The 14,744-nt window shown below is 42.6% G+C and overlaps 1 protein-coding gene and 1 pseudogene across 1 annotated transcript in view; one reads left to right on the top strand and one right to left on the bottom strand.

The window, feature by feature from the left end:
- Sptlc2 (serine palmitoyltransferase long chain base subunit 2) overlaps nt 1-14,744 on the bottom strand; it is a 96,333-nt gene that overhangs the window by 67,643 nt on the left and 13,946 nt on the right. Inside the window, exon 2 of the mRNA XM_008839931.3 lies at nt 3,927-4,121. Coding sequence (XP_008838153.1) covers nt 3,927-4,121 — 195 coding nt within the window. The remainder of the gene's footprint in view (nt 1-3,926; nt 4,122-14,744) is intronic.
- Nucleotides 1,390-1,696, top strand: LOC108491162 (annotated as a pseudogene).

Here is a 14,744-nt window from a genome sequence, read left to right as displayed (position 1 = left end):
CAAATGAGGTGGTCAGAGTTCCTAGAGGTGACACTGGAGGCTGTCCTTTGTGGCCTAGACTACACACACAGAGACAGACACACACACACACAAAGCATGTGGGTAAAGTTACTAGTAGGTGGCCCATTCTCCAGAGGATGGCTCCACACCCATGCACACACAGGCATGCAGTGGTATATAAAAAACAATAAAAAGAGGACATGGGTGGCTGGAGAGATGGCTCAGTGGTTAAGAGCACTGACTGCTCTTGCAGAGAGCCCAGGTTCCCAGCACCCACATAGCAGCTAACAACCATCCGTAACCCTAGTTCCAGGGGATCTGACATCCTTTTCTGACCTCCATAAGCACTGCACAACACAGGTATACTTACATGCATGCAGGCAATATACTCATATACATAAAATAAGTATTTTTTTTAAAAAGAGGACATGAAGGGCTGGACATGGTGGCACATGCCTTTAATCCCAGTACTTGGGAGTCAGAGGCAGGTAGATCTCTGTGGGATTGAGGTAGCCTGGTCTACATAGTGAGTTCCAGGCCAGGTGGGGCTTGTCTTTAAAAAAAAAAAAAAAAAAAAAGAGGGGCTAGTGGTTTAGACTGCTCTTGCAGAGGCCCCGGGTTGAATTCCCAGCGCCCACATGGCAGCTACAAACCATCCTTAACTCCAGTTCCAGGGGAATCTGACACCCTCTTCTGACCTCCGCGACACTGCACGACACAGGTGCACTCACATACATACAGGTAATACACTCATACACATAAAATAAAAATAATAAAAAATATTTTTAAAATAGAAAGAAAAAAAAGAGGCCATGAGTCAGAAGGGGGACATGCTGGGGAGGTCCTGGGGGAGTTGGAGGGAAAACAATAGGGAGTAGGATGAATATGATCATGATACACCGTATGAAATTCTCAAAGAATAAGTTTTTGGGGTTTTTTTTTTTTTGGTCTTTTTGAGACAGGGTCTCCCTATAACCCCAGCTGTCCTAGAACTCACTATGTAGACCAGGCTGGCCTGAACTCAAGAGATCCACTTGCCTCTGCCTCCTGAGTGCTGGGATTAAAGGCATGCGCCGCCACACCTGGCTCAAAGAATAATTTTTTAAAGATTTTTTTAAATGATTTTTAATTATATGTATGTATGTGTCTGTGTACAGGTATAGGTACGTGTGGGGGTGCCCAATGTGGCTAGAGGCACCTGAAATTGTAGTTATAGGTAGTTGTTAGCCTCCTGATGTGGGTGCTGGGAACCAAACTTGGGTTCTCTGCAAGGGCAGAACAAGCTCCTAATTTCTGAGTCATCTTTCTAGTCCCTAAAAGAACAGAGTTGAGGGCTCCAGCTGGAAGGTTGAATACTCAGTGTCCTGAGAGATCAGATTGCTGTCAGGCATGGCCCCTGGACATGGAGAGGAGAATGGTCATAGACATGGTCATGGACATAGTAAAATGGAGCTTCCAGGTTACAGACAGTGGAAAATAGAAAAGTACACCATTAGAAGCTGTCCAGATACTGGCTGCATGGGGGCTAAGGGCCCCATGGGCCCACAATGAAGCTTGAGGATATACATGGGTGGCTCTGTAGACAATGTTTCCTTCAGTAATAGTTAAAGAATTCAAATGGGGATTTGCTGCATTTGTGGTAGCTCTAGGGGCTGAATATATCCTAGAAACCCACAGCAGTAACAAGGTTCACTGAAGGAATACCTGGAATTATTTTATCACTTCCAGACTCTCACAAAATCAAGATTTTTTTTCACTGTAGCCTACTTGTCTGTATGTTTGTTTGTTTTTCTCTTGGAGGGGGGGTAGAGGGGTAGAGGGGGAATGGGGGGGCATCTTTTTGAGACAGGGTCTCCCTATAGCCCCAGCTGGCCTAGAACTTACAATGTAGACCAGACTGGCCTTGAACTCACAGAGATCCTCCTGCCTCTGCCTCCCAAGTTCTGGGATTAAAGGTGTGCACCACAAGGCCCTGCCCTTGTCCGTATGTTTATCCCTGAAAGAACACTAGTATGGTTCAATAAAATAAAGAAAGAAAAAAAAATTGAGTTGAAAACAATAAAAGGCTGGGCTTGGTGTGGTGGCGCATGCCTTTAATCTCAGCTCTCAGAAGGCAGAGGCAGGCAGATCTTTGTGAGTTTGAGGCCAGCCTGGTCTACATAACATAGTGAGTTCCAAGAGAGCTGGGGCTACAGGGAGACCTTGTCTCAATAAGACAAAAAGAACAAAGAAAAAAGAAAAAGCTAACATCTTAAGCCCTTCCTAATCTGGTACATTTCCTAAGCTGGTATATAGTATATCTATATTCAGAAGTCAGGAGCCAAAATGACTGTCTTATTCTTTGTAAAATTAGGCATTTTTCAACCCTGTCTCTGTTCATTAAGAATAGGCAATACATATGCAAAGTGAAAAACTAAAGGTATAGGGGCTAGAGAGATGGCTCAGCGGTTAAGAGCACTGACTGCTCTTGCAGAGGACTCAGGTTCGATTCCCAGCACCCACATGGTGGCTACAAACTGTCCTTAACTCCAGTTCCAGGAGAATCGGAAGCCATCTTCTGATCTCTGAGGCATTGCAGGACACGGGTGCACTCACCTACATGCAGGTAATACACCCATACACATAAAATAAAAATAATAAACAAAATTTTTTTTAATAAGAGTGTATTGCCTGCATGTAGGTAAGTGCACCTGTGTCGTGCAATGCCCACAGAGGTCAGAAGAGGCTGTCAGATCACCTGGAACTGGAGTTATGGACAGTTGTTAGCTGCCATGTGGGTACTGGGATTTGAACCTGTATCTTCTGGAAGAACAGCCAATGTTCTTAACCACTAAGCCATCTCTCAAGCCCCAAATAAACATTTTTTTCAAAAAACTAAGGGTAGCCAGGCGTGGTGGCACATGCCTTTAATCCCAGCACTCAGGAGGCATAGGCAGGTGGATCTCTGAGTTCAAGGCCAGCCTGGTCTATGTAGTGAGTTCCAGGACAGCTGGGGCTACAGGGAGATCTTATCTCAAAAAGACAAAAGAAAAAAAAAAAAGAAAACTAAGGGATACGCTGGGCGTGGTGGCGCATGCCTTTAATCCTAGCACTCAGGAGGCAGAGGCAGGCAGATCCTCTGTGAGTTCGAGGCCAGCCTGGTCTACAGAGTGAGTTCTAGGCAGCTGGAGCTACAGGGAGACCCTGTCTCAAAAAGACCAAAAAAAATAAAAATAAAATAACGGTATAAAGGAGTGTACTGAGAAAAGTGACCCATAGTGGATCCAGCCCTCTCTGGGGATGGCAACTATCTCCTTTGGATACCTTCACCAAAAGATCTTTTGCTACTGTAAACAGACTGGCACAGCCACATTTTGGGCTTGTTTTGGGAGAGGCACTGATCTGAGAACAGTACAACTATGTCCAATGTGTCCAAGAGAATCCAGTGTCTGCAGATGATTGCAAACACAGCACAGGATCCAGACAGAATCATGTACAGGGAGTGTGGCACTTCATGTTCCTTTGGCCACATATCAGCTGTAATGCACAGCATCTGTGGACACAGTACTTGAGATTTTTGCTTTCTAATCCATGAAACAGGACAGTGTTATCGACTTCATAAAATTCTTGTAGTGGCGAAGTTAAAAATGTGTTCATTTCTTTGCTCTTTCCATACCTTTAACTCTGTAAAATGTTTTCAGTTTTGTTACTGTTACTTTGTTTTTGCTTTGTTTTGAGACAGTTTCACTCTGTAGCCCAGGTTGGCCTCAAATTCATGGCAATCCTCCCGCCTCAACTTCCTAAGTGCTGTTTTCACAAAATTCAACTACATTTAGAATATTTACCTTAACATGTGCCCAAATTTCTAAGGAAAAATAAAAAACTATGTAAAAAATCAAGATCTCCATGAAAGGATTCCATCTATAAACTCAAAGACTAACAATTACCTTTTGTTCTTCTCTTTCCGTTGCATGGTGGCACTTTTCAATCCGCCAATGCCTAAGGAAATCTCGAAGATATCCAAAGAGGGTGAGCACACCATAGCCCACATATGTGAGCACTGCAACCAGCATGGGCGTTTCCTCAAAGGCTTCATTAAATGGTCTTTTATACAGTCCTCCATTTTCTGTAACATGATGGATCTAAAAGAATAATTTAAAACATTCATTGCAATTACAACAAGAAAAAAAATTTCTATTTAAAATTGAAGCCCTCAGCTGGGCGTGGTGGCACACGCCTTTAATCCCAGCACTCAGGAGGCAGAGGCAGGTGAATCTCTGGGAGTTCAAGGCTAGCCTGGTCCACAGAATGATGAGTTCCAGGACAGCTGGGGCTACATGGAGACCTTGTCTTGAAAAGACCAAAAAATAAATAGATAGATAGGTAGGTAGGTGGTAGGTGGGTGGGTGGTTGGTTGCTAGGTAGGTAGGTAGGTAGGTAGGTAGGTAGGTAGATAGATAGATAGATAGATAGATAGATAGATAGATAGATAAAATAATAAAATAAAATTGAAGTCCTCAATGATTTTAGTACTATACCTTAAGAATTACGTAACAGTCCAATGAAATACTAAGGTCTAAGCAGGGCACACTTATTTTCAATAGAAATAATTTGTCAATAATTTTTGAACAGCAAAAGGAAGAAAGTTAATGAGAAGATGGACACAGCAATGTCTAACACTGGTTTTTACCTCAGATTCTAAAAGCACTATGATTGCAAAAAGCATAATTTTCTTTGTTCTGATAAATTGCTATATAAAGAGAATGCATAGTCTGAAAAATACTGTATTAATTTGCCAACAAATCAGCCAAGTATTCAAAAGTAAATTCAGTTTCAGAATCCAGAGGTACTTGTAAATTTTTCAGTACCAGCCACTGCTTACACCAAAGTATTCCAAATAACCATCAGCCTAGGCTGCAGCAGGAGTGTGTGGCTCACATTAGCTTTCCTCCTGGTAACACAAGAAGCTTATGCATGAAAATAAAAAGAGGGCTGGCGAATAAAATAAAAAAACAGTGAAGCATATACTTTAAAGGGGAGGATTTTAAAAGACAAATGAATAAATAACAAAGGTGCAATCTGACTTAGAAGGTACAACTGCCAGGTGTGGCAGCATACATCCCAGAGCAGAGGCAGGCCAGCCTGGTCTACATAGTGAGTTCCAGGCCAGCTGGGGCTACAAGGAGACCCTGTCTCAAGACAAAAAGAAAAGAAAAAGGACAATTTTTACGAGCAACCAGGAACTATCATGAATTGAGTCTTTCTCCCTTTATCTTTACCTAAATACACACTTCCAAATTTTTTTGTTTCTGTTTTTTTTGTTTTTTGTTTTTTGTTTTTTGAGGCAGGGTCTCACTATGTAGCCCTGGCTGACCTAGAATTCACAATGCAGACCAGGCTGGTCTTGAATTTACAAACTTTTTAGGATCACTTATCCCTTGTTTTACCCTTTGTTTTTTTGTTTATTTTTAGACAGGACCTCCCAGCAGCCCCAACTGGCCAGGGACTTGCTATGTAGACCAGACTGGCTTTGAGATTCACTGTCTTCTGGCTCCCAAGTGCTGGTATTAAAGTCATGTGCCACTACACTCAGCTTGTTTTATCCTTTGGGATACTTTTCCCTTTCCTTCCCTTGCCTTCCCCACCCCCCCCAAGACAGGGTCTTATTATGTAGCCCAGGATGGCCTCAAATTTATAATCCTTCTGCCTCCACCTCCCACGTACTGGGATTACAGGTATGTACCACTATGCCTGGCAACACTTGGCTACATTACTTTTGATCTCAAAAACTGAAAATTTTACTTTTGGGTCAATTTTAATGGAAATTTTATGAGGAAATCCATGAGACGATAACTTGAAATAACTGGCTGCAGTAAGATGCTCTGCTTAATTACTAGAAGCATACTGTCAAAAAGTATTGTACTAGAGTCCCAATATATGAATTACTATATTAGAGAAGTCTCAAAGGAAAAAAAAAATCCCTTTTTGCTCTGCCAAGCAATCTGATCAAAGATACGGTATCAATACAAACAGTAATAATTTATATAACTAGGGGGCTGGAAGGTGGCTCAGTGTGTAAAGTGCTTGTCACATAACCATGAAGCCCTGTGTCCCACCCCCAATACCCATGTAACAAGTCTGTAATTTCAGCTCAGGGGAGGCAAAGACAGGAGGGTCTCTGGTCAGCTAATATAGATAACTAGTGAGCTCCAGTTTCAGTGAGAAACCCTGTTTCAGAAAACATGAAGAAAGGCTGGGCATAGTGGAGCATGCCTTTAATCTCAGCACTCTGGAGGCAGAGGCAGGCAAATCTGTGAGTTCAGGGCCAGCTGGTCTACATAGTGAGTTCCAGGCCAGCTGGGGCTATAGGGTGACCCTGTCTCAAAATCACCAAGAAAGAAAAAAAAAACCCAAAAAAACAAAACGTGAAGAAGTTACTGAGGAAGACACAGAATATGTCTACCTCTTGCCTCCACACACTTGGGCACCCACACATACGCACAAACGCACAAGCGCGCACATACACAAAATTTCAATGTAAGGGATTAGAGCAATGGCTCAGTGGTTAAGAAAGAGTACTGACTGCTCTTGCAGAAGACTGGGGTTTGATTCTCAGCACCCACATGGCAGCTAACAACCACAACCAGTTTTAGGGTTAATGCCTTCTTCTGACCTCCTCAGGCACTGCATGACACAGGTGCACTTACACACATGCACACAATACACTCATACACATTAAAAAAAGAAGAACAAGCCAGGTGTGGTGGCACACGCCTTTAATCCCAGCACTTGGGAGGCAGAGGCAGGTGGATCTCTGTGCGTTCAAGGCCAGCCTGGTCTACGTAGTGAGTTCCAGGACATCTGGGGCTACAGGGAGACCCTATCTCAAAGAAACCAAAAAAAAACAAAAAGAAAAAGTTACTCCAGGCCAGACATGGTGGTGCATGCCTTTAATTCCAGCACTTGGGAGGCAAAGGCAGGCAGATCTCTGTGAGATGTAGGCCAGCCATAAATATTTTTATTTATTATAAAAAATAATTTTTTTAAATCTTATTATTTTTATTTTATGTGCATGAGTGGCCTGTATGTATGTGAGTGCACCCATGTCGTGCAATGCAGCAGAAGTCAGAAGAGAGCGTCAGATCCCCCTGGAACTGGAGTTAAGGATGGTTCGTAGCCACCATGTGGGTGCTGGGAATCAAACCTGGGTCATCTGCAAGAGCAGTCAGTGCTCTTAACCACTGAGCTATCTCTCTAGCCCCCAAATAATAAATTTTTAAAAAAGAAAAATAGCATTCTGACCTGTATCTGATAGGCAAACTTCTCATAGGTGAACTTGTGGAGAACAGAATTTAGTCTTCTCACACAATTCAACAGTAATAAGGATGTTACCATGTTATTCGTGTATAGTATTCATGAGGGAAAGCATCAGGCCCGTTTTGTTCACTGCTGTACATCCTGTACCTTAGTTATTTATCATTAACAAAGAGTTAACATGCAACATCTTTTTATTACTATTATAGAAAATGACATCTCTGGGGCCAGTGAGATGGTTCATCAGTTAACAGCACTTGCCACCAAGTGGGACCACCTAAGTTTGATTCCACTGTAGGACAGAACCAACTCTTCCACCAAAATCTGACCCTCCCTAGTACCTAGCATCACCATCCAGTCTACCCAGTCTCCCAAGTTTGGAGTCATCATTAACTCCACCTTATTTTCTAGCTTACACCCAGAATTAGTAATAAATTTTTGTGCCTTAGTTCCAGACCTTCCTATTTAGCATCAGGGAATTTTGCTTTGTTTTTGTCTTCTGAAGCAGGGTCTCATGCTACCCAGGCTGGTCTAGAGCTCACTATGTTGCCAGGGTTACAGGCTTGTGCCACCATACCTGGCTGGCACCAAGAAACGTTAAGCTGAAATGTTGCACATCTTGACAGGCAGAGAATGCACAGCACACACAGAGGTTAAAATTCCCATAGCTAAACCACCTCCACGATAGACTAGCTTAATTTTACATAATTGCATGGTGTGAGAGACTAGCATCTCTTATTCCTCAGTCAAAACAAAAAAAAAAACCCAACCCGGGCATGGTGGCGCACGCCTTTAATCCCAGCACTCAGGAGGCAGAGGCAGGCAGATCTCTGTGGGTTCAAGGCCAGCCTGGTCTACATAGTGAGTTCCAGGACAGCTGGAGCTCCAGGGAGACCCTGTCTCAAAAAGACCAAAAAAACCCACCTCAGTACCTCTCCCCTCATCAGACTGTTGCAACATCCTTCTTGCCATCTGGTCTCCACACCACCAGGGCTCTTCCCACACTTCAATAACCTCTCCAAATAAATACAATTAAAACACACCCTTGCTGAAAAAGCTCCGATGTCTTTACAAGAGTCAGCACCACGCCACCAAACTAGGCCTGCAGCCTAGTTTATGCAAGCAATATACTCATACATCTCGTACTGTCACGACTTGCTTCCTCCTAGCTCAACTCCCTGCTCCAGGCACATCAACTTCCTGCCATAGTCTTTCCAAAGAAACCCTGTGTAAAAAAAAATTATTTTTGGCAATGTGCTTGTGAGTGTGTGTACGTGGGTACCCACAGAGGCCAGAAGAGGGTGTTGGATCCCTGGGGCTAGAGATACAGACTGTCGTGGGTCACCAGACATGGATGCTGAGAACCAAATGCAGGTCCTCTGGAAGAACAGCAATAAGCTTCTATAACCCCTGAGCCATCTCTGCAGCCCTCAAGAAATTCTAAGAATGAAATTTTTCAGCCAGGCGTGGTAGCATCTGCCTTTAATCCCAGCACTTGGGAGGCAGAGGCAGGAGGATCTCTAGTCTACATAGCCTAATCTACATAGCAAGTTCCAGGCCAGCTGGGGCTACAGGGAGACCCTGTCTCAAAAAGACCACCCCCCCAAAATAAATTTTTCCATAAATAATGTCCAATACCAAAAAGTCAAGAAGTAGTAAATCAAGTATAGAACTTAGAACTGTGAAAGTAAACCCCAAAGACTACTAAAACTGAAAAAAAAGTCACTTCCCTTGAAAGTGGGGAAAAAAAAGAAGAGGGAAGGACTAAAGAGGGAAGGGGACTGGAACACATTTTGGTAACAAGCCTTGTGGAATCCAGATGCTTAGAACCATGAGCTAAAGTGAAAGTGAAGGGATACAGCATACTCCTATTGGTTCAAGAAAAAATAATTTGTGTGTGTGTGTGTGTGTGTGCGCACACGCACACACACATGTACCTTGGGGAAAGAAAAAAGGGAGAATAGTGGAGGAGAAAAGTGAAAGCTGGAAACAGCTCAGTGGTAGAATCCTTGATTAACATAGAGAACAGCAGGGAAGAGGGAAAGGGAGAGGAAGGGTCAAGGAAGAGAAAGAATTCTCTCCCTGAACCATTTGTTCAGCTAAGGTAATTAGTACCTTTTAGTTCTTAAAAACAAAGACTTCATCAGGGCCAGAGAGATAGCTCAGGGATTAAGGGGCTTCTCTTGCAGAGGCCCCAGACTGAAATCTCAGCACTCACATGATGGCTAACAACCACTTGTAACTTCAGTTCCTTCCAGGGGATCCGATGCCCTTTTCTGGCCTCCACAGGCATTGCAAACATGGGTGCACTTACATACATGCAAGCAATATACTCATACATAAAAAATATTTAAAGAAGACATTGTCTCATAGAACTACAGTATAATTTAAAAACAGCACTATTATCTAGTGTACAATAGTATTACAATTTTGTCAATTCTCCTTATGTTGTACTTTACAACAGTAAAAGAAAATCCCGGATTAAGTATCTCACTCTATCTCTTTAGTCTCAATGAAAAACAAAAACCAAGATTTAAGTACACTGTAAAATAACTTTGAAGGACTGACTCTGAATAAAGAATCCCATAAAAGGATAGAGAGTTAACTATATAATGATACAAATGGCAAAGTAATTATTGGGGAAAGAAGCATACATTTCTGATATGAACACAAGAACACATAAGCATGATTTCATTAAGCAAATAACTACCTGGTGGATGGTTTGTAAAATTATTTTTAAAACTTAATATCTAGGCTGGAGAGATGGCTCAGTGTTAGCTAAGAATACTTAACACTTCCTGTTCTTACAGAGGACCAAAGTTCAGTTGCCAGTACCCACATGGTGGTTCACAACCATCCATAACTCCAGTTCCAGGTGATCAACGCCCTCCTCCAACCTCTATGGGAACAAGCATGCATATGTTGCACGTATATACATGCATGGAAGCAAATACTCATACACATAAATTAAATACAAATAGATAAATCTTTAAAAACAAAACAAAACAAAACTTAAGCTGGGCATGGTGGCAAAGCACCTTTAATCCCAGCACTTGGCAGGCAGAGGCAAGTAGATATCTGAATTCCAGATCAGTCTGGTCTACAAAGTGAGTTCCAATTCAAGCACAGCTATATCCCAAGACCCTGTCTAAAACAAAACAAAACAAAACAAACTTTAATGTGCAGCAGCTGGGAAGATACGGCACTCAGTAAAGTGCTCACTAGGCAAGTACAAGGACCCTGGTTCAATCCTGGCACACACTTACTCAGTGCTAGGGAAGAGGACGGGATGGATCCCTAGGGCTCACTGGTCAGCCAGCCTAGTCTAAGTGGCAAGTTCCAGGGCAGTGAAAGACCTTATCTCAAAAAATAATAAGGTGGACAGCAATCGAACATCTGAGGTTATCTCCTGTCCTCTGCACAGATGCACATGTACACACATGAATACGAACACCGCCCCCACAGTAAACTTAATACCCAATATGAGCTCCCTACTATTCTTCAGCAATTAAAGAATTGTTACCATGTCTTTTGACATAACTATTCTTCTATGAAAACTCCAATCTTCCTCAACAAACTGATTCTATAAATCATGTAGGAAAGCAAACACTCAGAAGATCCAAGCAATCCTGAAGACTGGCTACAGAGCTATAGCAATTTGGGCATAGGATTTTAATTAAACAATGGGGAAATAGAACACAATACAAAACCCAGAAAGAGGACAGTGAATAGAGAATTGGATAAATGACAGTGGTAGCTTTTCCAATTACTGAAGAATGGACTTTTTTTTTTTATTAATGGAGAAAAATAGTTTAGCGTGTAGGAATAGAGAAAAAAGTATTCACCCAATTGATATTCTGTAAAATCAATTCTAAATTATTAAATATCTAAATATAAAAATTAAAAAATTTAAATTGTAGTATTTGGAAAAATCTTTATGACCTTGAAGTATTCAATAATTCTCCTAAAACCACCAAAGCACAACCTACAAAGACTGAAAAATGTTCTTCCTCAGCTGGGCATGGTGGTGCATGCCTTTAATCCCAGCACTCAGGAGGCAGAGGCAGGCAGACCATTGTGAGTTTAAGGCCAGCCTGGCCTACATAGTGAGTTCAGGTCAGCTGGGACTACAGGGAGACGCTGTCTCAAAAAAAAAAAAAAAAAGTTTGTGTATGTGTGTGTGTGTGTGCTGGTGCATGGGCATGCATATGCATGTAAGTGCATGCATGTGCATGTGGAGGCCAGAGGTTGATGTCAGGTGTTCTGCTCAACTGTTTTCTACTATACTCACTGACCATCTCCACAATGCTGATAAATTTGATTGTACAAAATTTCTGTACACGGCTAGAGAGATGGCTGAGTGGTTAAGAGCACATTTTACTCTTACAGAGGATGTAAGCTAGTTCCCAGCACTCATGTCAAGTGGTTCACACTGCCTGTAACTCCAGCTCCAAGAGACCTGGCACCCTCTCCTGGCTCTCACAGGTACCTGTACGCACGGCAGATTCTCACAGAAACACATACACATACACACATAGAGACAGAAGAATAAAAATAATTCTTGGAAAAAAAAAATGTTTCTGTGCTCAAGAACATCAAAAACAGTATTTTAAAAAATATTTTATTTTTTATTGCATGCATGTAAGTGCACCTGTGTCATGCAATGCTCACAGAGGTCAGAAGAGGGCGTGAGATCACCTGGAACAGTTGTTAACTGCCATGTGGATGCTGGGGATCAAACCCAGGTCCTCTGCAAGAGCAGTCAGTGCTTTTAACTGCTGAGCCAGGTCTCCAGCCTCTCAAAAACAAAATTTAAAAAAAAAAGAAAATTTTTATTTTTATTTTTATTTTTAAGTTTTTATTTTATGTGTATGAGTGTATTGCCTGCATGTAAGTGAGTGCACCTGTGTCATGTAATGCCACAGAGGTCAGAAGAGAGCTTCAGATTCCCCTGGAACTGGAGTTAAGGACAGATTGCAGCCTCCATGTAGGTGCTGGGAATCGAACCTGGGTCCTCTGCAAGAGCCGTCAGTGCTCTTAACCACTGAGCCATCTCTCCAGACCCTAAAACAAAATATTTTTTAAAATCCACAACATAGCATTATAAAGAATGTAACAGGAAAAAGCTAATAAAAGGAGCATAGGGAGTCAGACACAATGCTTCACAACTGTGTCTCAGCTTCTGGAAGGTGAGCCAAGAGAATTACAAGAGCCAACCTGGGGTGAGATCCTGCCCTCAGAAATAAATAAATAAAAATAAAAAGTAAAATTAAAAAAGGCAGGTGGAAGAGGTCAGCAGGTAAAAGTGCTTACCAAGGAAGCCTAATAACCTGAGTCCGATCCCCAGATCCTACAGTGGAAGAGAACAAACTCCTAAGGGTCCTCTGACTTGCACATATGCACAGTGTTAAATGCATGCCCGCATTCAGAATGTACACATCTCTCTCTCTCTCTCTCTCTCTCTCTCTCTCTCTCTCTCTCTCTCTCTCTCACACACACACACACACACACACACACACACACACACATACACAAAATGTTTTTAAAGATGATGACGACACACAAAATTTTTACATTGAAAATTACTTCTATGGTTTGAATCTGAAACATCAAACAGGCGGGCTGGAGAGATGGCTCAGCAGTTAAGAGCACAGAGCACTGACTGCTCTTACAGAGGACCTGGGTTCGATTCCCAGCACCCACATGATGGCTACGAACCGTCCTTAACTCCAGTTCCAGGGGAATCTGAAGCCCTCTTCTGACCTCCGCGGCACTGCATGACAAGGGTGCACTCACATAGGCACTGCATGACACAGGTGCACTCACATACATGCAGGCAATACACTCATACACATAAAATAAAAATAATATTTAAAGAAAAGAAAAAAAAGAAAAAGAAAAGAAACACCCAACAGACTTATGTTTTGAGTGCTTGGTCCTAGCTCTAGATACTGTTTTGGGAGGTCCTAGAAACTTTGGAAGGTGAGGCATAGCTGTAAGAAGTAGGACACTGGAAGTGGGCCCTTGGAGAATCCCTGCTCACTTCCTGCCTTGCTCTTTGCTTCTTGACCTGAACAGCCTCTGTCATGTGCTCTTGCTTCTGATCTGCTCTACCATGCCTAGGTTGAACCCTCTAAATCCACAAGTCAAAGTAAATCCTTCCTGAAGTTGCTTTGGTTAGGCATGCATCCTGTCAGAGCAATGAAAAATAAATAAAATCTGTTCCAGGAGTGGGGTTGTTACTGTGAGACTAAACTTTACTACACTATTTGTATTGGTTACCTTTCTGTTGCTATGTTAAAACACCATGACCAAGGGAACTTATAGAAGAGTTTATTTAGCTTACTGTTTCCAAAGGCATTAGAGTCCATCATGACAGGGAGCCATGGTGGCAGGATGAGAAAGCAAAGTGCTCACATCTTCAAGCAGGCACAGGGCGCAGAGAGCAAATGGAAATTCAGCAAGGTTTAGGACATGCTCCAGTGACATGCTTCCTCTAGCATGACCACACCTTTTAAGACCTCCCAAAATAGCACCACTCAGTGTTTAGGCCTTTGGAATTGGTTTACAGGAATAACTGGGAAGAGTGTGGAGATGTGGGTTAGAGAAGTAGACAATTCTGGTAGGGGTTCAAAAGATCAGACCGCTGACAGAAATGTGTGCAGTGAGGGATAGGTTAATGAGGTTTCAGATAGGAGCAGAACCCTTTGGGAATTAGATTAGTGGTCATTTGTATTGTATTCTGGCAAAGAATGTGCCTGTGAAGTGGCTCAGTAGATAAAAGTGCTTGCTGCGTAAGCTTAATCACCTGAGTTCAAATCCTTGAAACCCACAGTAGAAGGTAGAGGAAAACAGACTCATAAAAATCGTCCTCTGAGCTGGGGTTGGTGATGTATGCCTTTAATCCCAGCACTCAGGAGACACAGACAGGTGAATCTCTGTGAGTTCAAGGCCAGCCTGGTCTACACAGTGAGTTTCAGGCCAGCTGGGGCTACAAGGAGACCCTGTGGCAAAACAAACAAACAAACAAAAAGTTGTCCTCTAACTTCCACAAACGTGGAAGTGCACACCTGAACTCACAAATACATATCATAAAACATACAAACACAGCACTCAGGAGACACAGACAGGTGAATCTCTGTGAGTTCAAGGCCAGCCTGGTCTACACAGTGAGTTTCAGGCCAGCTGGGGCTACAAGGAGACCCTGTGGCAAAACAAACAAACAAACAAAAAGTTGTCCTCTAACTTCCACAAACGTGGAAGTGCACACCTGAACTCACAAATACATATCATAAAACATACAAACATGACTGGGCATGGTGGTGCACGCCTTTAATCCCAGCACTTGGGAGGCAGAGGCAGGCAGATCTCTGTGAGTTCAAGGCCAGCCTGGTCTCCATAGCGAATCCAGGCCAGCTGGGGCTACAGGGAGACCCTGTCTCAAAAAGACA

The sequence above is a fragment of the Nannospalax galili genome, unplaced genomic scaffold, assembly GCF_000622305.1.
Source record: "Nannospalax galili isolate Female #2095 unplaced genomic scaffold, S.galili_v1.0 scaffold330, whole genome shotgun sequence".
Taxonomy (NCBI): domain Eukaryota; kingdom Metazoa; phylum Chordata; class Mammalia; order Rodentia; family Spalacidae; genus Nannospalax; species Nannospalax galili.
Note: the sequence above shows the minus strand (reverse complement) of the source record. Positions and strands in the feature narration are given on the sequence as shown.